This window comes from Gossypium hirsutum, chromosome D08 (genome assembly GCF_007990345.1).
Source record: "Gossypium hirsutum isolate 1008001.06 chromosome D08, Gossypium_hirsutum_v2.1, whole genome shotgun sequence".
NCBI lineage: Eukaryota > Viridiplantae > Streptophyta > Magnoliopsida > Malvales > Malvaceae > Gossypium > Gossypium hirsutum.
The window spans coordinates 28,065,008-28,088,972 of record NC_053444.1 but is presented as its reverse complement, the minus strand read 5'-3'; the positions used below and the strand labels follow the sequence as shown (position 1 = coordinate 28,088,972).

Genomic DNA, 23,965 nt, shown 5'->3' with positions numbered 1-23,965 from the left:
TAATCCATATGAAACTTGTTCTTGTTCTGTTTCTGTTTTTCAGGTATCCACAAGGCCGAGTGACGATAATTTACAACTCCAATACCTTTCCAAAGAGAGAAGGTTCACCTTGGTTGAAAAAGGTAACGTTCTCAACTATCTTAGTTCGCCTATGCCAAAAGAGGAGCAAGGTATGAGTTTTGAAATTCTTAAAGCACCTATATTTTATTCGATTGTTGATGGAAACCTTGTTGATGAATTGTCCTTTAGAAGTGATCTGAACTTTGATGTGGTTACTTGCCATCCTTTGATTGATGATAATACATTTGCGCGGAATGATGGCAAGTGATGCAATCGGGCCCCATGAGTTATCAAATGCGAATGATGTTTCCCTCGAGCTGCCTAAAGGACCTATTACCAGAGCTAGGGCTAAGAAGTTTAAAGACACAATTTCAGCTTTGGTTGATCGGGTTTGGGGTGAATCCGTGGCCAGTCTACTTGAAAACTCATGGACCAGCAAGATGAGCAAACCGTGCACTTTACTTCAAGCTCTTCCAGCTTAATTTTTAACAAGCTCATTTTTAGCTTATTCATTTTTTATTTTTTTTGAAATAATTAATTAAATTGTCTTAGTTGCTGTTAAGTTTAATTTGAGTCTTAGTTAAATATTTCTTGGTTCAGCCGAATTAATGTGTGAGATTTAAGCTAAGTAAATTTGTTGAATTTGCTAGGACAATGTACATGGACGGCAAAGAAGAGGTGGACAACATCATGCATAATTTGTGGAACAAATTAAGGAAGCATTTGACCAACATCATGCATAATTCATGGAAGAATTTGAGGAAGCATTTGACCAACATCATGCATAATTCATGGAAGAATTTGAGGAAGCATTTGGCCAACATCATGCATAATTCATGGAAGAATTTGAGGAAGCATTTGACCAACATCATGCATAATTCATGGAAGAATTTAAGGAAGCATTTGGCCAACATCATGCATAATTTAATGAACAAATTGAGGAAGCACCATGGCCGAATTTGGCTTCCAATTTTACCCATTCGGCTACCCTTTTGTTTTGCCTATAAATATGTGTTAAATTTCATTGTAAGGAGAAGAACCTTGAATTAATGTTTTTACATTTTGTGAGATTGTTTACAACTCTCATTGTTCTCCAAAGACTCGTTTAACTTATCAAGTAACCCTTGTGGCGTCAACCCATTCTTCTTATCCGAACTTATCACTTTGCATCCAAAGTGTGGCGTTCAAGTTATACCGAGGTTCCTATCATCTTTTGATGTGATCCGGCTCGGTTAATTGAGTCGTTTCACCTAATTGCCCGATCGTCGACGAGGAATAGTTGAGTTATCGGAAATAGGATGAAATAAGGCTAAAGATGCGGAAGCTTTCAAATGGTTTTAAAGGTTGGCTAAGGTGATGGTAAATTTATAAGGGTAGTAGGCTCGATTTAAGTATAAAAATAAGAAAAATGGAAGTTGATAAATGAAGGCTCGGTTTTGTAAAAAGATATTATAGTTGGGTAAAATCTAGGATAGTCGGTGGAATGGATAAATGAGCTTAAACACCAGAAACGATTCAACACTAAAAAGTGTCACCCCGATTTCTATTCGGTTCAAGGTGGGATTGCGGAATTGTAGAAGGTTGAACGCCACACCAAAGCAAGGTGATAAGTTCAAAAGAGAACGATAGACGCCACTAGCACGCTAGATAAGTCAGATCGAAACTCGTACGAATTTAGAGAGGAGAAAACTCACTCTTTGAACAAAGTTCATTCAAATGATCAAAAGTCAAAAAGTCCTTTTACAATGAAAATGAACAACTATTTATAGTGTTCAGCTAGGTAGCCGAATGGCCAAAACAAAGACTTAATGTCTAAGTAATTAATTAGGCTAGAAAAATGCTAGAAAATTTTGGAAATAAAAAACTAAATTGCTGGAGCTAAATTCAGCTGAATTTGAAGCTCAAGGGACGATTTCTAGAAGAGCAAATGCACTTGGAGAAATGGCAGCAGCTAGGTTCAGCCAATTGAGCTTAAATGAGCTCATTAAAATGTAATTCTTGGCTGAAAAGAGACCAGCATTAAAGGTGAACGTGAACAGCCTTGAAGGTGTGAAAAAGGAGTTGGAAAAGTCTTTGGAAGTGTGAACAATGATCAGCCAAATGGTCCTTGGTGTGAACTCCAAATGTGAACGCATAGGTGCTGTTTTGGGAAGTGCATCGGCCAGCTTTTGGAGAATGAATTTAGTTGCTCTTCTTGGCTGAATTAACACCTTGAATTATCATAAAATGAGCCATATCCATGAATCCAACCATTCATGTATTCAGCCATTCATGTATACTCCCATACGTTGTATTGAACCATTCATGCACTTGGACTTTAATGCTCCTTCATGCATTCAGCCATCCTACAAGAAAAAAACATGAACTAAATTAAGTGCAAATGTATATTCGGCTGAACTAAATGGTATTAAGACAAATTAAATATAATCCAGCCACCTAATTAAATTCGGCTAACACAACATAATTATAACATGTAATAAGCTGACAAGTAATTAAGAGCTATAACTAAATTAACTAATTAACTTAAATAATTAATTTATTCCAGCAAATAAAATTAATTTAGCTAAAGAGCTAATAATGAGCTGAATTGAATTTAAACCAAGCTCAAACGAGCTGAATTAAGCTCATGTGAGCTAAAATAAAATTCGGTGAGCTGAACCAAACTAAATGGAGCTTGAGGAGCTGAATTCAAGCTGAAATCAAGGGCATCCTTGGCCAGGGTCGTATCATCTTTGATAGTGGGTCAAGGTTCCATTTTATTCGTTTTCCATCCATACAACATTTAACCTTTCCTAAGTATCCGTATAAGTCCCGGGTTAACACACTTATATTGTGTTGGTTCAACTTGAATACTTGGTTTTCATTCACCTATCATCCTCAATACACTTCATAACCCCTTTTGAACTAAATTTGAGCCTTTATCCCTTCTTTCTTAACCTATCTTCGACAAACCTTAATATTACTCCAATTCACGATCGGGTACATCAACGACTCGACTCTCATCACCGAGGCCGGGGCGTATCATCTGGTATCAGAGCTAGCCGAATCGGAGTAAGAATCATCATCTTTAATATTATGGTTTTGTAAAAAAAAATCAAAAAATAAAAAATAAAAAATGAATAAGCTAAAAACGAGCTTGTTAAAAATTAAGCTGGAAGAGCTTGAAGTAAAGTGCACGGTTTGCTCATCTTGCTGGTCCATGAGTTTTCAAGTAGACTGGCCACGGATTCACCCCAAACCCGATCAACCAAAGCTGAAATTGTGTCTTTAAACTTCTTAGCCCTAGCTCTGGTAATAGGTCCTTTAGGCAGCTCGAGGGAAACATCATTCGCATTTGATAACTCATGGGGCCCGATTGCATCATTCCAACACGAGAAGGAACCCCTCAAGGACTGAGAAGGGAGCGGGGGCGAGTGATGTGATCTCAATCGCATCATGTTGTGGCACCACTCGTTGCTATCATGATTGGCCTAAACACGAGGGCCCCAAGTGCAAGATGAAGCTCAATCTCAGCTCAACAAGCTCAATCTTAGTTTTTCCCAGCTCGATTTAGCTCACATGAGCTTAATTTAGCTTACTTTAGCTCGTTTGAGCTTGGCTTAAGTTTATTTCAACTCATTTATTTTAATGTCTGAATAAATTAAGTAATTTATTAATTTAGCTTAAATTACTACAGCTCATAATTATGTTTTGACTTATTACATGTTTTAAATGTGTCTTGGCCGAATTTAATATGTCTTGTTAAGACTTTATTAAATTTGTCTAATTTAATTTATGTTTAATTAGTGTGTCTAAATTATATTAATGTTTGTTCAGCTGAATTTTATGTGATTTAATTTTGGTTCATGTGTTTTTGTAGGTGAGCTGAATTTGGAGAGTAATTAAACAAGGTTCATGCATGATAGGTTCAATGTATGGGAGTGTGCATGCACAATTGAGGTTCAATGGATGGCATTTAAAGGAGCACATGCATTTGGGACGTTCATGCAAGAGGGAGTTGCTGAAAGTTCATGTATTTGAAGATTCATGGATCATATTTATGGGGGGAAAATACATGGGACGTTTCATGCATGATTCATGCATTTTCAAGATGACCATTCAAGTATTTTAGGCACATTAATGCCTCATTCAGCCAAGGGAGATGTAGGATCATTAAAGAGCTGCACATTCATGGAATTATGGAGATTCTTCAAGGCTAAGGATGCATGAATGCATCAAGTGAAGCATCATGATGGTTCGGCCAATTCATGTACCATCTTCAAGCATGAACTGGATTTTAATGCTATTTGTGTGAACATGTTAAATACTTGTGTGAACAGAATTTAAGTTAGTGTGAACAACATAGATGCCGAATATCAATAGGCATTTTAGGCTTATAAATAGCTTACTTGTTTATTGTAAAAGGTGACAGAATTTGGTCAATTAAACTTAATAGAACTTTTGTTCTTGTGAGGTTACCTCCTCTCTTCTTTCGTTCGAGTCTCGAAGCGACTTATCTAGCTTGCTAGTGGTGTCAATCCGAACTCCATTGAACTTATCACCGAATCGGTGTGGCGTTCAACCATATTTTTATACCTTTGGTTCTTACCTCTAATAGGTATTGGGTCAAGGTTCGCTTCTATCCTTCATCAAATTTCACCTTAAGCAATATAAGACTCGGGCAATACTTTTTAGTATTGAACATTCTTGACGTTTAAGTTTTATTTTCCATCTCCATCAATTACCTTTTTCTAACCTACCTTGTTTCTATTCTAAACTGAATTTATCAACACCAAACCACTCATCTAAACCCTCTCAAAGCTTCCGCAACCCTTAGCCTAAATCACCCAATTTTGACAACTCCAACTACTCCTCGTAGACGATCGGGCAACTTTGTGAAACGACTCGATTAACCTGGGCGGATCACATCATTTGGTATCAGAGCTTGCAAAACGAGGAGCACCGACATTCGTAATAAGGCCGCAAGTAGGTTTGAAACGTGAAAAAAAAATGAAAAATTTTTTTTGTTGTAATTTAATTTTTTTCCCTTGTATTTAGCTTACTATTGTATTGGAGTATCAAAAAAATCAAAATTCGAAAAAAAAGAAAAAAAAGAAGTGACAAAAAAATCGAGTTAAAAAAAAGAAAAAAAAAGTAAAAAGTCTTGCGAGTTTTTATCATTATCACTTATTACTTCGATCATCAAGTTTCCCTTCCTACCATTATTTACCCATCCCAACGCCACACTTTAAACCAATTTTCTTCTTTATTCAGCCTACCCTACACCCGACATTATCCCTTGTAACCCATTTTGAAACTGACCCTCAAGCAGCAAATTAAGTCTATCGAGACGAATTACGAATTTGTGAGACGAGGTCGAGTGGTAAAAGGCAAGAGAGCGTGAGTTCATTCGAAAAAAAAGCCTAAAAGAGAGTTCAAACACGAGAGTGAGTGAATTTTTCTTTTTGAGCGAACTTGAGAGATTTGTGGTGAGAATTATTTTTTTTCTTTCTAATTTAACTTTTGTTTTCTAATATTTTGTTGAAGCCTGTCTGAAGAATTTTCTGAATTTGAATTCCAAATGTGGAGACAAGAAATGCAAAGGATAATGTAATCTGAATTTCGACAATTCGACAAAGATAAAGAAGATTTGACATCTACTATCGTTGACATCAAGATTAGTGCAATCCTTCAAAGATTGGAAAATGAACCACAATGTGAAGATATGTTTCACACGCGTTGCCGTGCCCACGATAAAGTTTGTTGCCTCATTATTGATGGTGGAAGTAGGTCAAACATGGCTAGCATTCGAATGGTAAAAAAACTTGGCTTGGCCACTACCAAGCATCCACGACCCTATCAACTGCAAGGACTTGGTGTTGAAGGCAAATTTGAAGTTACTCAACAAGTGCGTGTTGCATTTTCCATTGGAAGATACCAAGACGAAGTCCTTTGTGATGTTGTGCCTATTCAAGTCTGCCATTTGTTGCTAGGAGAACCATGGCAATCGGATCGCAAGGTCATTCACGATGAACGTACCAATAGGTATTCCTTCAAGCATCAAGGAAGGAAAATCACTTTAGCGCCGCTCACACCGGAACAAGTACAAGAAGACCAATTCAAAATGAAGCAATCCATTGAGTGAGAAAAGGAAAAAGAGATTGAAAAAGAAATTGAAAGAAAACAAAAAGAAAACGAAAAAGAAAAAGAAATTGCAAAAGAAAAAGAAATCGAAAAAGTGAGAGAAAAAGAAAATGAAGAAAAGAAAATTGAAAAAGAAAAAGCGAAAAAAGAAATTGAAAGAGAGCTTGAAAAGAAATCAAGTGAAAAAGAAAGAGAGTCTGTAAAAGAAATGAGTGAAGTGAGTAATCACGAAAAAGAGAGGAATTCTTTTGCTAACCCCCTTTCAAAATTACCTTGTGATTTTTCTTTGTTTTAGGTTTGCAAGATTCCATCCACGGATTGGTTCCAACTTCATTACCTTTCTACCGAGAGACGTTTTCAATTGATTGAAAGAGGTAAGTTGGAAGATAAAAATGATTGTCACATTTCCAATGGTAAGCAAGGTAAGGGTTCCTTGTTGAGCGAGTTTGAACTCATTTACTCACATGTTTATGACAAGATTGCTGAAAATTGTTTTTGCGAAAGGGTTTTCCCCATTGAATTGGTTAATTTTCATTCATCTATTATTTATGATTTTGTTTCAACTAGTGCTTTGAAAAGTTTTTTCTATGATAAGTTTGTTGTTGGCAATTTTATTGAAGGCGTTCGATTAGATCAGCATGAACAAAGTGTGATAGTGTGCGATAAAGATTATTCACATACAAAGTTCGATTTGTTTGATTATCATATTCTGAATGATGGTGATTACACCTTCCATAGTGGTAAGAAGTGTTTTCCTATTGATGAGTATGGTATTGGCAAGAATTTTACTGAAGTACGAATAAATCCGCACAAACAAATTTTGAACTCTTGTGATAAAAAGTTGGCATGTGAAACGCCTAGTCTACTTGTGTGTGGTGATAATTTGAATTTTCTATTTTTTTTTTAAATTCCCCATGTCTGAACAAGTCTATTCGAATGAGATTTACGATGTATGAATGTTTGAACATATGCATGCTCAAATTCTTTTGTTCCACTTGTGTGAATTGTTGGTAATTAAGAAATTCGCACTGCATTTTGGAACGAGTGAACAATATCGTGTGTTCAACCCTGGAGTTCGCTATTCTAGTTCATCTTTGAGAGAAGGAAAGCATTGTAAATTTTGTTTGAATGACCAAGTAAACAATCGTTGCTTGTATGATGCTTTGTCACTAAGTTTGAAAACGAGACGTGTGAATCTTGTTGGCTTGTTAAGACACAATCAAATTTTTGATTGTGGAGAATGTTGTTTATTTTTGTTTAACAGAATCGAGACATATGAATGTTTAAAGGCATGCTTGTTTAATTTTCTTTTGATCCGAATATGTGATAAGACGATGGCATGTAAAATGGTTAGTGCATTTGAATTTGAAGATGGTGTCTCAAATCTGCCTTGCTATATAAATTCTGCATGTTTAAGTAAGATTGATCGAGTGGAACTTAGATTACATGATCATTTGGAGGACTCCTTGATAAATTTTGATTATAAATTTGATTTGATTCTGATGCATCCTTTATTACCAAGTATGGAAAACCATTGTGAACAGGTAAGATCCTCTTCTACATTTGATCCCGGCATTGGATTATGCATTCTAATTTTGAATAAGATTCTGGAAAGATCGTTTGAGTTTATAAATTTTAGTGTCACTAATTCGTTCTATTTCTATGTAGGTGACACTTTGGAATGGTTTCCTCCTAAAGAGGGAGGGCATGGAACTAAATCATTTTCTTTTCAAACCATTTGTGGTTCCTGGAGTTTTAAAAACAATACTTTTCGAATCATGAACAAAAGGGCTTGTGATCTCGAAAAATTTTTCGCGAGCAAGTGGCCCGATTTGAGGACAAATCGTCTTCAAGAGGGAGGGTATGATGTGATCTCAATCGCATCATGTTGTGGCACCACTCGTTGCTATCATGATTGGCCTAAACACGAGGGCCCCAAGTGCAAGATGAAGCTCAATCTCATCTCAACAAGCTCAATCTTAGTTTTTCCCAGCTCGATTTAGCTCACATGAGCTTAATTTAGCTTACTTTAGCTCGTTTGAGCTTGGCTTAAGTTTATTTCAACTCATTTATTTTAATGTCTGAATAAATTAAGTAATTTATTAATTTAGCTTAAATTACTACAGCTCATAATTATGTTTTGACTTATTACATGTTTTAAATGTGTCTTGGCCGAATTTAATATGTCTTGTTAAGACTTTATTAAATTTGTCTACTTAATTTATGTTTAATTAGTGTGTCTAAATTATATTAATGTTTGTTCAGCTGAATTTTATGTGATTTAATTTTGGTTCATGTGTTTTTGTAGGTGAGCTGAATTTGGAGAGTAATTAAACAAGGTTCATGCATGATAGGTTCAATGTATGGGAGTGTGCATGCACAATTGAGGTTCAATGGATGGCATTTAAAGGAGCACATGCATTTGGGACGTTCATGCAAGAGGGAGTTGCTGAAAGTTCATGTATTTGAAGATTCATGGATCATATTTATGGGGGAAAATACATGGGACGTTTCATGCATGATTCATGCATTTTCAAGATGACCATTCAAGTATTTTAGGCACATTAATGCCTCATTCAGCCAAGGGAGATGTAGGATCATTAAAGAGCTGCACATTCATGGAATTATGGAGATTCTTCAAGGCTAAGGATGCATGAATGCATCAAGTGAAGCATCATGATGGTTCGGCCAATTCATGTACCATCTTCAAGCATGAACTGGATTTTAATGCTATTTGTGTGAACATGTTAAATACTTGTGTGAACAGAATTTAAGTTAGTGTGAACAACATAGATGCTGAATATCAATAGGCATTTTAGGCTTATAAATAGCTTACTTGTTTATTGTAAAAGGTGACAGAATTTGGTCAATTAAACTTAATAGAACTTTTGTTCTTGTGAGGTTACCTCCTCTCTTCTTTCGTTCGAGTCTCGAAGCGACTTATCTAGCTTGCTAGTGGTGTCAATCCGAACTCCATTGAACTTATCACCGAATCGGTGTGGCGTTCAACCATATTTTTATACCTTTGGTTCTTACCTCTAATAGGTATTGGGTCAAGGTTCGCTTCTATCCTTCATCAAATTTCACCTTAAGCAATATAAGACTCGGGCAATACTTTTTAGTATTGAACATTCTTGACGTTTAAGTTTTATTTTCCATCTCCATCAATTACCTTTTTCTAACCTACCTTATTTCTATTCTAAACTGAATTTATCAACACCAAACCACTCATCTAAACCCTCTCAAAGCTTCCGCAACCCTTAGCCTAAATCACCCAATTTTGACAACTCCAACTACTCCTCGTAGACGATCGGGCAACTTTGTGAAACGACTCGATTAACCTGGGCGGATCACATCATTTGGTATCAGAGCTTGCAAAACGAGGAGCACCGACATTCGTAATAAGGCCGCAAGTAGGTTTGAAACGTGAAAAAAAAATGAAAAATTTTTTTTGTTGTAATTTAATTTTTTCCCTTGTATTTAGCTTACTATTGTATTGGAGTATCAAAAAAATCAAAATTCGAAAAAAAAGAAAAAAAAAGAAGTGACAAAAAAATCGAGTTAAAAAAAAGAAAAAAAAAGTAAAAAGTCTTGCGAGTTTTTATCATTATCACTTATTACTCCGATCATCAAGTTTCCCTTCCTACCATTATTTACCCATCCCAACGCCACACTTTAAACCAATTTTCTTCTTTATTCAGCCTACCCTACACCCGACATTATCCCTTGTAACCCATTTTGAAACTGACCCTCAAGCAGCAAATTAAGTCTATCGAGACGAATTACGAATTTGTGAGACGAGGTCGAGTGGTAAAAGGCAAGAGAGCGTGAGTTCATTCGAAAAAAAAGCCTAAAAGAGAGTTCAAACACGAGAGTGAGTGAATTTTTCTTTTTGAGCGAACTTGAGAGATTTGTGGTGAGAATTATTTTTTTTCTTTCTAATTTAACTTTTGTTTTCTAATATTTTGTTGAAGCCTGTCTGAAGAATTTTCTGAATTTGAATTCCAAATGTGGAGACAAGAAATGCAAAGGATAATGTAATCTGAATTTCGACAATTCGACAAAGATAAAGAAGATTTGACATCTACTATCGTTGACATCAAGATTAGTGCAATCCTTCAAAGATTGGAAAATGAACCACAATGTGAAGATATGTTTCACACGCGTTGCCGTGCCCACGATAAAGTTTGTTGCCTCATTATTGATGGTGGAAGTAGGTCAAACATGGCTAGTATTCGAATGGTAAAAAAACTTGGCTTGGCCACTACCAAGCATCCACGACCCTATCAACTGCAAGGACTTGGTGTTGAAGGCAAATTTGAAGTTACTCAACAAGTGCGTGTTGCATTTTCCATTGGAAGATACCAAGACGAAGTCCTTTGTGATGTTGTGCCTATTCAAGTCTGCCATTTGTTGCTAGGAGAACCATGGCAATCGGATCGCAAGGTCATTCACGATGAACGTACCAATAGGTATTCCTTCAAGCATCAAGGAAGGAAAATCACTTTAGCGCCGCTCACACCGGAACAAGTACAAGAAGACCAATTCAAAATGAAGCAATCCATTGAGTGAGAAAAGGAAAAAGAGATTGAAAAAGAAATTGAAAGAAAACAAAAAGAAAACGAAAAAGAAAAAGAAATTGCAAAAGAAAAAGAAATCGAAAAAGTGAGAGAAAAAGAAAATGAAGAAAAGAAAATTGAAAAAGAAAAAGCGAAAAAGAAATTGAAAGAGAGCTTGAAAAGAAATCAAGTGAAAAAGAAAGAGAGTCTGTAAAAGAAATGAGTGAAGTGAGTAATCACGAAAAAGAGAGGAATTCTTTTCCTAACCCCCTTTCAAAATTACCTTGTGATTTTTCTTTGTTTTAGGTTTGCAAGATTCCATCCACGGATTGGTTCCAACTTCATTACCTTTCTACCGAGAGACGTTTTCAATTGATTGAAAGAGGTAAGTTGGAAGATAAAAATGATTGTCACATTTCCAATGGTAAGCAAGGTAAGGGTTCCTTGTTGAGCGAGTTTGAACTCATTTACTCACATGTTTATGACAAGATTGCTGAAAATTGTTTTTGCGAAAGGGTTTTCCCCATTGAATTGGTTAATTTTCATTCATCTATTATTTATGATTTTGTTTCAACTAGTGCTTTGAAAAGTTTTTTCTATGATAAGTTTGTTGTTGGCAATTTTATTGAAGGCGTTCGATTAGATCAGCATGAACAAAGTGTGATAGTGTGCGATAAAGATTATTCACATACAAAGTTCGATTTGTTTGATTATCATATTCTGAATGATGGTGATTACACCTTCCATAGTGGTAAGAAGTGTTTTCCTATTGATGAGTATGGTATTGGCAAGAATTTTACTGAAGTACGAATAAATCCGCACAAACAAATTTTGAACTCTTGTGATAAAAAGTTGGCATGTGAAACGCCTAGTCTACTTGTGTGTGGTGATAATTTGAATTTTCTATTTTTTTTTAAATTCCCCATGTCTGAACAAGTCTATTCGAATGAGATTTACGATGTATGAATGTTTGAACATATGCATGCTCAAATTCTTTTTGTTCCACTTGTGTGAATTGTTGGTAATTAAGAAATTCGCACTGCATTTTGGAACGAGTGAACAATATCGTGTGTTCAACCCTGGAGTTCGCTATTCTAGTTCATCTTTGAGAGAAGGAAAGCATTGTAAATTTTGTTTGAATGACCAAGTAAACAATCGTTGCTTGTATGATGCTTTGTCACTAAGTTTGAAAACGAGACGTGTGAATCTTGTTGGCTTGTTAAGACACAATCAAATTTTTGATTGTGGAGAATGTTGTTTATTTTTGTTTAATAGAATCGAGACATATGAATGTTTAAAGGCATGCTTGTTTAATTTTCTTTTGATCCGAATATGTGATAAGACGATGGCATGTAAAATGGTTAGTGCATTTGAATTTGAAGATGGTGTCTCAAATCTGCCTTGCTATATAAATTCTGCATGTTTAAGTAAGATTGATCGAGTGGAACTTAGATTACATGATCATTTGGAGGACTCCTTGATAAATTTTGATTATAAATTTGATTTGATTCTGATGCATCCTTTATTACCAAGTATGGAAAACCATTGTGAACAGGTAAGATCCTCTTCTACATTTGATCCCGGCATTGGATTATGCATTCTAATTTTGAATAAGATTCTGGAAAGATCGTTTGAGTTTATAAATTTTAGTGTCACTAATTCGTTCTATTTCTATGTAGGTGACACTTTGGAATGGTTTCCTCCTAAAGAGGGAGGGCATGGAACTAAATCATTTTCTTTTCAAACCATTTGTGGTTCCTGGAGTTTTAAAAACAATACTTTTCGAATCATGAACAAAAGGGCTTGTGATCTCGAAAAATTTTTCGCGAGCAAGTGGCCCGATTTGAGGACAAATCGTCTTCAAGAGGGAGGGTATGATGTGATCTCAATCGCATCATGTTGTGGCACCACTCGTTGCTATCATGATTGGCCTAAACACGAGGGCCCCAAGTGCAAGATGAAGCTCAATCTCATCTCAACAAGCTCAATCTTAGTTTTTCCCAGCTCGATTTAGCTCACATGAGCTTAATTTAGCTTACTTTAGCTCGTTTGAGCTTGGCTTAAGTTTATTTCAACTCATTTATTTTAATGTCTGAATAAATTAAGTAATTTATTAATTTAGCTTAAATTACTACAGCTCATAATTATGTTTTGACTTATTACATGTTTTAAATGTGTCTTGGCCGAATTTAATATGTCTTGTTAAGACTTTATTAAATTTGTCTACTTAATTTATGTTTAATTAGTGTGTCTAAATTATATTAATGTTTGTTCAGCTGAATTTTATGTGATTTAATTTTGGTTCATGTGTTTTTGTAGGTGAGCTGAATTTGGAGAGTAATTAAACAAGGTTCATGCATGATAGGTTCAATGTATGGGAGTGTGCATGCACAATTGAGGTTCAATGGATGGCATTTAAAGGAGCACATGCATTTGGGACGTTCATGCAAGAGGGAGTTGCTGAAAGTTCATGTATTTGAAGATTCATGGATCATATTTATGGGGGAAAATACATGGGACGTTTCATGCATGATTCATGCATTTTCAAGATGACCATTCAAGTATTTTAGGCACATTAATGCCTCATTCAGCCAAGGGAGATGTAGGATCATTAAAGAGCTGCACATTCATGGAATTATGGAGATTCTTCAAGGCTAAGGATGCATGAATGCATCAAGTGAAGCATCATGATGGTTCGGCCAATTCATGTACCATCTTCAAGCATGAACTGGATTTTAATGCTATTTGTGTGAACATGTTAAATACTTGTGTGAACAGAATTTAAGTTAGTGTGAACAACATAGATGCCGAATATCAATAGGCATTTTAGGCTTATAAATAGCTTACTTGTTTATCGTAAAAGGTGACAGAATTTGGTCAATTAAACTTAATAGAACTTTTGTTCTTGTGAGGTTACCTCCTCTCTTCTTTCGTTCGAGTCTCGAAGCGACTTATCTAGCTTGCTAGTGGTGTCAATCCGAACTCCATTGAACTTATCACCGAATCGGTGTGGCGTTCAACCATATTTTTATACCTTTGGTTCTTACCTCTAATAGGTATTGGGTCAAGGTTCGCTTCTATCCTTCATCAAATTTCACCTTAAGCAATATAAGACTCGGGCAATACTTTTTAGTATTGAACATTCTTGACGTTTAAGTTTTATTTTCCATCTCCATCAATTACCTTTTTCTAACCTACCTTGTTTCTATTCTAAACTGAATTTATCAACACCAAACCACTCATCTAAACCCTCTCAAAGCTTCTGCAACCCTTAGCCTAAATCACCCAATTTTGACAACTCCAACTACTCCTCGTAGACGATCGGGCAACTTTGTGAAACGACTCGATTAACCTGGGCGGATCACATCATTTGGTATCAGAGCTTGCAAAACGAGGAGCACCGACATTCGTAATAAGGCCGCAAGTAGGTTTGAAACGTGAAAAAAAAATGAAAATTTTTTTTTTGTTGTAATTTAATTTTTTTCCCTTGTATTTAGCTTACTATTGTATTGGAGTATCAAAAAAATCGAAATTCGAAAAAAAAGAAAAAAAAAGAAGTGACAAAAAAATCGAGTTAAAAAAAAGAAAAAAAAAGTGAAAAGTCTTGCGAGTTTTTATCATTATCACTTATTACTCCGATCATCAAGTTTCCCTTCCTACCATTATTTACCCATCCCAACGCCACACTTTAAACCAATTTTCTTCTTTATTCAGCCTACCCTACACCCGACATTATCCCTTGTAACCCATTTTGAAACTGACCCTCAAGCAGCAAATTAAGTCTATCGAGACGAATTACGAATTTGTGAGACGAGGTCGAGTGGTAAAAGGCAAGAGAGCGTGAGTTCATTCGAAAAAAAAGCCTAAAAGAGAGTTCAAACACGAGAGTGAGTGAATTTTTCTTTTTGAGCGAACTTGAGAGATTTGTGGTGAGAATTATTTTTTTTCTTTCTAATTTAACTTTTGTTTTCTAATATTTTGTTGAAGCCTGTCTGAAGAATTTTCTGAATTTGAATTCCAAATGTGGAGACAAGAAATGCAAAGGATAATGTAATCTGAATTTCGACAATTCGACAAAGATAAAAAAGATTTGACATCTACTATCGTTGACATCAAGATTAGTGCAATCCTTCAAAGATTGGAAAATGAACCACAATGTGAAGATATGTTTCACACGCGTTGCCGTGCCCACGATAAAGTTTGTTGCCTCATTATTGATGGTGGAAGTAGGTCAAACATGGCTAGCATTCGAATGGTAAAAAAACTTGGCTTGGCCACTACCAAGCATCCACGACCCTATCAACTGCAAGGACTTGGTGTTGAAGGCAAATTTGAAGTTACTCAACAAGTGCGTGTTGCATTTTCCATTGGAAGATACCAAGACGAAGTCCTTTGTGTTGTTGTGCCTATTCAAGTCTGCCATTTGTTGCTAGGAGAACCATGGCAATCGGATCGCAAGGTCATTCACGATGAACGTACCAATAGGTATTCCTTCAAGCATCAAGGAAGGAAAATCACTTTAGCGCCGCTCACACCGGAACAAGTACAAGAAGACCAATTCAAAATGAAGCAATCCATTGAGTGAGAAAAGGAAAAAGAGATTGAAAAAGAAATTGAAAGAAAACAAAAAGAAAACGAAAAAGAAAAAGAAATTGCAAAAGAAAAAGAAATCGAAAAAGTGAGAGAAAAAGAAAATGAAGAAAAGAAAATTGAAAAAGAAAAAGCGAAAAAAGAAATTGAAAGAGAGCTTGAAAAGAAATCAAGTGAAAAAGAAAGAGAGTCTGTAAAAGAAATGAGTGAAGTGAGTAATCACGAAAAAGAGAGGAATTCTTTTCCTAACCCCCTTTCAAAATTACCTTGTGATTTTTCTTTGTTTTAGGTTTGCAAGATTCCATCCACGGATTGGTTCCAACTTCATTACCTTTCTACCGAGAGACGTTTTCAATTGATTGAAAGAGGTAAGTTGGAAGATAAAAATGATTGTCACATTTCCAATGGTAAGCAAGGTAAGGGTTCCTTGTTGAGCGAGTTTGAACTCATTTACTCACATGTTTATGACAAGATTGCTGAAAATTGTTTTTGCGAAAGGGTTTTCCCCATTGAATTGGTTAATTTTCATTCATCTATTATTTATGATTTTGTTTCAACTAGTGCTTTGAAAAGTTTTTTCTATGATAAGTTTGTTGTTGGCAATTTTATTGAAGGCGTTCGATTAGATCAGCATGAACAAAGTGTGATAGTGTGCGATAAAGATTATTCACATACAAAGTTCGATTTGTTTGATTATCATATTCTGAATGATGGTGATTACACCTTCCATAGTGGTAAGAAGTGTTTTCCTATTGATGAGTATGGTATTGGCAAGAATTTTACTGAAGTACGAATAAATCCGCACAAACAAATTTTGAACTCTTGTGATAAAAAGTTGGCATGTGAAACGCCTAGTCTACTTGTGTGTGGTGATAATTTGAATTTTCTATTTTTTTTTTAAATTCCCCATGTCTGAACAAGTCTATTCGAATGAGATTTACGATGTATGAATGTTTGAACATATGCATGCTCAAATTCTTTTTGTTCCACTTGTGTGAATTGTTGGTAATTAAGAAATTCGCACTGCATTTTGGAACGAGTGAACAATATCGTGTGTTCAACCCTGGAGTTCGCTATTCTAGTTCATCTTTGAGAGAAGGAAAGCATTGTAAATTTTGTTTGAATGACCAAGTAAACAATCGTTGCTTGTATGATGCTTTGTCACTAAGTTTGAAAACGAGACGTGTGAATCTTGTTGGCTTGTTAAGACACAATCAAATTTTTGATTGTGGAGAATGTTGTTTATTTTTGTTTAACAGAATCGAGACATATGAATGTTTAAAGGCATGCTTGTTTAATTTTCTTTTGATCCGAATATGTGATAAGACGATGGCATGTAAAATGGTTAGTGCATTTGAATTTGAAGATGGTGTCTCAAATCTGCCTTGCTATATAAATTCTGCATGTTTAAGTAAGATTGATCGAGTGGAACTTAGATTACATGATCATTTGGAGGACTCCTTGATAAATTTTGATTATAAATTTGATTTGATTCTGATGCATCCTTTATTACCAAGTATGGAAAACCATTGTGAACAGGTAAGATCCTCTTCTACATTTGATCCCGGCATTGGATTATGCATTCTAATTTTGAATAAGATTCTGGAAAGATCGTTTGAGTTTATAAATTTTAGTGTCACTAATTCGTTCTATTTCTATGTAGGTGACACTTTGGAATGGTTTCCTCCTAAAGAGGGAGGGCATGGAACTAAATCATTTTCTTTTCAAACCATTTGTGGTTCCTGGAGTTTTAAAAACAATACTTTTCGAATCATGAACAAAAGGGCTTGTGATCTCGAAAAATTTTTCGCGAGCAAGTGGCCCGATTTGAGGACAAATCGTCTTCAAGAGGGAGGGTATGATGTGATCTCAATCGCATCATGTTGTGGCACCACTCGTTGCTATCATGATTGGCCTAAACACGAGGGCCCCAAGTGCAAGATGAAGCTCAATCTCATCTCAACAAGCTCAATCTTAGTTTTTCCCAGCTCGATTTAGCTCACATGAGCTTAATTTAGCTTACTTTAGCTCGTTTGAGCTTGGCTTAAGTTTATTTCAACTCATTTATTTTAATGTCTGAATAAATTAAGTAATTTATTAATTTAGCTTAAATTACTACAGCTCATAATTATGTTTTGACTTATTACATGTTTTAAATGTGTCTTGGCCGAATTTAATATGTCTTGTTAAGACTTTATTAAATTTGTCTACTTAATTTATGTTTAATTAGTGTGTCTAAATTATATTAATGTTTGTTCAGCTGAATTTTATGTGATTTAATTTTGGTTCATGTGTTTTTGTAGGTGAGCTGAATTTGGAGAGTAATTAAACAAGGTTCATGCATGATAGGTTCAATGTATGGGAGTGTGCATGCACAATTGAGGTTCAATGGATGGCATTTAAAGGAGCACATGCATTTGGGACGTTCATGCAAGAGGGAGTTGCTGAAAGTTCATGTATTTGAAGATTTATGGATCATATTTATGGGGGAAAATACATGGGACGTTTCATGCATGATTCATGCATTTTCAAGATGACCATTCAAGTATTTTAGGCACATTAATGCCTCATTCAGCCAAGGGAGATGTAGGATCATTAAAGAGCTGCACATTCATGGAATTATGGAGATTCTTCAAGGCTAAGGATGCATGAATGCATCAAGTGAAGCATCATGATGGTTCGGCCAATTCATGTACCATCTTCAAGCATGAACTGGATTTTAATGCTATTTGTGTGAACATGTTAAATACCTGTGTGAACAGAATTTAAGTTAGTGTGAACAACATAGATGCCGAATATCAATAGGCATTTTAGGCTTATAAATAGCATACTTGTTTATTGTAAAAGGTGATAGAATTTGATCAATTAAACTTAATAGAACTTTTGTTCTTGTGAGGTTACCTCCTCTCTTCTTTCGTTCGAGTCTCGAAGCGACTTATCTAGCTTGCTAGTGGTGTCAATCCGAACTCCATTGAACTTATCACCGAATCGGTGTGGCGTTCAACCATATTTTTATACCTTTGGTTCTTACCTCTATATAGGTATTGGGTCAAGGTTCGCTTCTATCCTTCATCAAATTTCACCTTAAGCAATATAAGACTCGGGCAATACTTTTTAGTATTGAACATTCTTGACGTTTAAGTTTTATTTTCCATCTCCATCAATTACCTTTTTTCTAACCTACCTTGTTTCTATTCTAAACCGAATTTATCAACACCAAACCACTCATCTAAACCCTCTCAAAGCTTCTGCAACCCTTAGCCTAAATCACCCAATTTTGACAACTCCAACTACTCCTCGTAGACGATCGGGCAACTTTGTGAAACGACTCGATTAACCTGGGCCGGATCACATCAGCGAGCAAGACCTTTTGTGGATGATCCCTTCGAGCCAAGCGAGGAGGAAAGTGACCAAGCATTGGATCAAAACAAAAGACGACGAGGTCAAAGGAATAGGGGTCCTAGAGATCGAGGCCAAGTTGATGGTGATTTAAAAGGTATTAAACTATCCATTCCTCCCTTTCATGGGAAATCTGATCCGGAAGCCTATCTAGAATGGGAGAGAAAAATAGAGGTGATCTTCGAGTGTCACAACTACTCGGAGAGCAAAAAGGTGAAATTGGCGGCAATCGAGTTCTCCGATTACGCAATGGTATGGTGGGATCAACTGACAACGAGTCGAAGAAGGAACGGGGAGCGGCCAATCTCATCTTGGATCGAAATGAAAGCCGTAATGCGTAAGCGATTTATACCCTCTTACTATTATCGTGAACTTTATCAAAAATTGCAGAATCTTACGCAAGGAAATCGAAGTGTGGAGGACTACTTCAAAGAAATGGAAATTGCCATGATTCGAGCAAACGTGGATGAAGATCGTGAAGCAACCATGGCTCGATTCTTAGCCGGCCTTAATCGTGACATAGCTAACGTGGTGGAACTTCAACACTATGTCGAAGTTGTTGATATGGTACATGTTGCCATCAAAGTCGAAAAACAATTGAAGAGAAAAGGAACTAGCCGAACCTTTCCTAGCACTAACAATTTTCAAAGGTGGAACCAAGGCACGGGTAAGAAAGACTTCTCTAATCGCACTAAAGATCACCCTTTGTCTTCTAAGGTGAGCAAACCCGTTGGTGAAACAAGCAAAGGTAAAGAAGTTGTCATGCCGAATCGATCACGAGAAATAAAGTGTTTCAAGTGTTTAGGGAGGGGCCATATTGCAAGTCAATGCCCTAACCGAACTAACATGATATTGCGGGCTAATGGAGAGATCGAATCGGAGGAAGACGATGATGAAATCCCCGATGAAGCCGCCGAAGAAGAAGACGAACTTGAATATGCTGTTGATGGCGAAATCCTCGTCATTAAACGAAGTCTTAGTCTTCAAAGCGTTGAAAACGAACAGCAAAGGGAGAACATTTTCCATACACGTTGCCATGTCCAAGGCAAGGTGTGCAGCTTGATCGTTGATGGCGGGAGTTGTACAAATGTGGCCAGTACCTTAATGGTTGAAAAACTCGGCTTGCCAACAACTAAGCACCCTCAACCTTACAAACTTCAATGGCTTAATGATGGAGGGGAGTTGAAGGTAACTAAGCAAGTTTTGGTGCCGTTCACTATCGGAAAATATTCCGACAAAGTTTTATACGACGTAGTACCTATGCATGCTGGTCATATGTTATTGGGTCGTCCATGGCAATTCGACCGTAAAGCTACTCATGATGGTTTTACAAACCGCTACACTTTCAAGTTTGAAGGCAAGAATGTCACCTTAGTCCCGATGACACCGAGGCAGGTTTATGAAGACCAATTGAAGTTAAGAGAGTCTTTTGAAAAATTTCGAGAGAATGAAAAAGAAAGCGAAAAACACACTGAAAAAAAAAAGAAAAACTTTTGAAAAGTGTGAGAGAAAATAATAAAACGATTGAACAAAAAAATAGAGAAGAAAAAGAGCAAAAGAAAATGAGTGTTTATGCGAAAGAGAGTGATTTTAGAAAGTCTTATTTGATGCAGCAATCGGTTCTTGTACTTATGTACAAGGAAACTCTTTTGAATACTAACGAGTTGGATCCAAATCTGCCCTCTTCGATTGTTTCTCTTTTGTAGGAATTTGAGGACGTGTTTCCGGAAGACATTCCTAATGGGTTACCGCCCATTCGAGGAATAGAACATCAAATTGATTTCATTCCCGGAGCCTCCATTCCCAATCGACCAGCTTATCGTACAAATCCCGAAGAGACCAAAGAATTGCAAAAACAAGTCAATGAACTTATGGAGAAGGGATATATACGAGAAAGTCTTAGTCCTTGCGCCGTACCGATTTTATTGGTGCCAAAAAAGGATGGAACATGGCGTATGTGCGTAGATTGTCGCGCGGTAAATAAGATCACTATTAAGTATCGACATCCGATACCGCGACTCGATGATATGTTGGATGAATTGAGTGGTGCTCGAATATTTTCTAAAATTGATCTAAAGAGCGAATACCACCAAATTCGGATGCGTGAGGGGGACGAGTGGAAAACCGCTTTTAAGACGAAACATGGACTCTACGAGTGGTTGGTTATGCCATTCGGGCTTACCAATGCGCCTAGCACTTTCATGCGGTTGATAAACCATGTTCTTCGTTCTTTTATCGAAAAATTTTGCGTTGTCTATTTTGATGATATACTTATCTATAGCAATTCCTTAGAAGATCATTTGTTGCATTTAAAATCTGTTTTGGATGTGCTTAGAAAAGAATCCTTGTTTGCTAATCTTAAGAAATGTACTTTTTATACTAACAAGGTTATTTTCTTAGGATTCGTGGCCAGCTCGGAAGGATTGGAGGTTGATCAAGAAAAGGTGAAAGCCATTCAAGAATGGCCTAGACCCACGAGCATTAGCCAAGTGAGGAGCTTCCACGGATTGGCAAGCTTCTATCGACGATTTGTTCCAAATTTTAGCACCTTGGCAGCACCTTTAACTAGTGTGATCAAGAAGTCTTCTGCCTTCTATTGGAATGAGGAACAAGAAAAATCTTTCATTGCTCTTAAATCTTGCTTAACTAATGCTCCCTTACTTGTGTTACCTGATTTTGCTAAAATGTTTGAAGTTGAATGTGATGCATCAGGTGTCGGAATTGGAGCCGTTCTAATGCAAGATGGAAGGCCCGTGGCATACTTTAGTGAGAAGTTAAATGGAGCCGTTCTCAACTATCCGACGTATGACAAAGAAATGTATGCTCTAATTCGAGCTCTCGAGACTTGGCAGCACTACTTATGGCCAAAAGAGTTTGTCATACACTCGGATCATGAGGCATTGAAGCATATCAAGGGACAAGCAAAATTAAATAAACGACACGCCAAATGGGTAGAGTATTTAGAATCTTTTCCTTACATCATCAAATATAAAAAGGGTAAGGAAAACATTGTGGCTGACGCGTTATCTCGACGATATACTTTGCTATCATATTTAGATTCAAAATTGCTCGGATTTGCCTCTTTGAAGGAATTGTATAATGATGATGTTAATTTTGGTGATATTTATAAATCTTGTGAAAACAAAGCTGTTGATAAGTTTTACAGGTTTGATGGATTTCTTTTTCGCGAAGGTAAGCTTTGTATTCTGCAAAGTTCAATACGGAAATTGTTGGTGATCGAGGCACATGGTGGTGGACTCATGGGCCATTTTGGGGTGGCTAAGACGTTTTCAACCCTCCAAGAACATTTCTTTTGGCCTGGAATGAGAAAAGAAGTTGAACAAATTTGTAGTCACTGCATAACTTGCAAGAAGGACAAGTCCAAGATTAATCCACATGGGCTCTACAAACCGTTGCCCATACCTGACGCACCATGGGTCGATCTTTCTATGGATTTTATCCTAGGACTTCCAAGGACTAAAACGGGGAAGGATTCAATTTTTGTTGTTGTAGATAGATTCTCCAAAATGTCACATTTTATAGCTTGTTCTAAAACTGACGATGCCGTTCATATTGCTAATTTGTTCTTTAGGGAGGTTGTACGACTTCACGGAATTCCAAAAACCATCGTATCCGATCGAGACGCAAAGTTCCTAAGTCATTTTTGGAGGTCTCTATGGGGAAAGCTAGGAACGAAACCGTTGTTTTCAACAACCTGTCATCCCCAAACGGATGGACAAACGGAGGTTGTGAATCGCGTGCTATCAACCTTATTACGAGCAATTATTCGAAAGAATCTCAAAGCGTGGGAGGAATGTTTACCGCATGTGGAATTCGCTTACAATAGATCCGTCCATTCTGCTACTAAACATTCACCATTTGAGGTTGTGTATGGATTCAATCCTCTAACTCCATTAGATTTGCTTCCTTTGCCCCGTGATCAGCTTGTTCATACCGATGCAAAACGAAAAGCCGATTATGTAAAGCAACTTCATCAAAAGGTGAGAACCAACATTGAAGTGCAAACCGAACAATATATGCGAGCTGCAAACAAAGGAAGGAAGCAAATAGTGTTTGAACCCGGAGGTTGGGTTTGGGTTCACATGAGGAAGGAAAGGTTCCCGGCCCAACGAACGTCAAAGCTGTTGCCAAGAGGAGACGGACCCTTTCAAGTGTTGGAACGAATTAATGAGAACTCTTACAAGCTTGATCTCCCAGGTGATTACAATTTTAGCGCAAGCTTTAATGTGGCTGATTTATCTCCCTTTGATGCAGGTAGCGATTTGGGGACAAATCGCCTCGAAGAGGGAGGGAATGATGCAATCGGGCCCCATGAGTTATCAAATGCGAATGATGTTTCCCTCGAGCTGCCTAAAGGACCTATTACCAGAGCTAGGGCTAAGAAGTTTAAAGACACAATTTCAGCTTTGGTTGATCGGGTTTGGGGTGAATCCATGGCCAGTCTACTTGAAAACTCATGGACCAGCAAGATGAGCAAACCGTGCACTTTACTTCAAGCTCTTCCAGCTTAATTTTTAACAAGCTAGTTTTTAGCTTATTCATTTTTTATTTTTATTTTGAAATAATTAATTAAATTGTCTTAGTTGCTGTTAAGTTTAATTTGAGTCTTAGTTAAATATTTCTTGGTTCAGCCGAATTAATGTGTGAGATTTAAGCTAAGTAAATTTGTTGAATTTGCTAGGACAATGTACATGGACGGCAAAGAAGAGGTGGACAACATCATGCATAATTTGTGGAACAAATTAAGGAAGCATTTGACCAACATCATGCATAATTCATGGAAGAATTTGAGGAAGCATTTGACCAACATCATGCATAATTCATGGAAGAATTTGAGGAAGCATTTGGCCAACATCATGCATAATTCATGGAAGAATTTGAGGAAGCATTTGACCAACATCATGCATAATTCATGGAAGAATTTAAGGAAGCATTTGGCCAACATCATGCATAATTTAAGGAACAAATTGAGGAAGCACCATGGCCGAATTTGGCTTCCAATTCTACCCATTCGGCTACCCTTTTGTTTTGCCTATAAATATGTGTTAAATTTCATTGTAAGGAGAAGAACCTTGAATTAATGTTTTTACATTTTGTGAGATTGTTTACAACTCTCATTGTTCTCCAAAGACTCGTTTGACTTATCAAGTAACCCTTGTGGCGTCAACCCATTCTTCTTATCCGAACTTATCACTTTGCATCCAAAGTGTGGC

General features: G+C 36.6%; 1 protein-coding gene across 1 annotated transcript; it reads left to right on the top strand.

Annotated features, from left to right (window-relative positions):
• The first annotated feature begins 317 nt into the window (after positions 1-317).
• On the top strand, positions 318-23,263 carry LOC121220316 (uncharacterized). Its single transcript, XM_041099992.1, has 4 exons — positions 318-449; positions 18,690-20,126; positions 20,438-21,417; positions 22,324-23,263. The coding sequence occupies exons 1-4, from the start codon at positions 318-320 to the stop codon at positions 23,261-23,263; spliced, it is 3,489 nt and encodes a 1,162-aa protein (XP_040955926.1).
• The last annotated feature ends 702 nt before the right edge of the window (positions 23,264-23,965 follow it).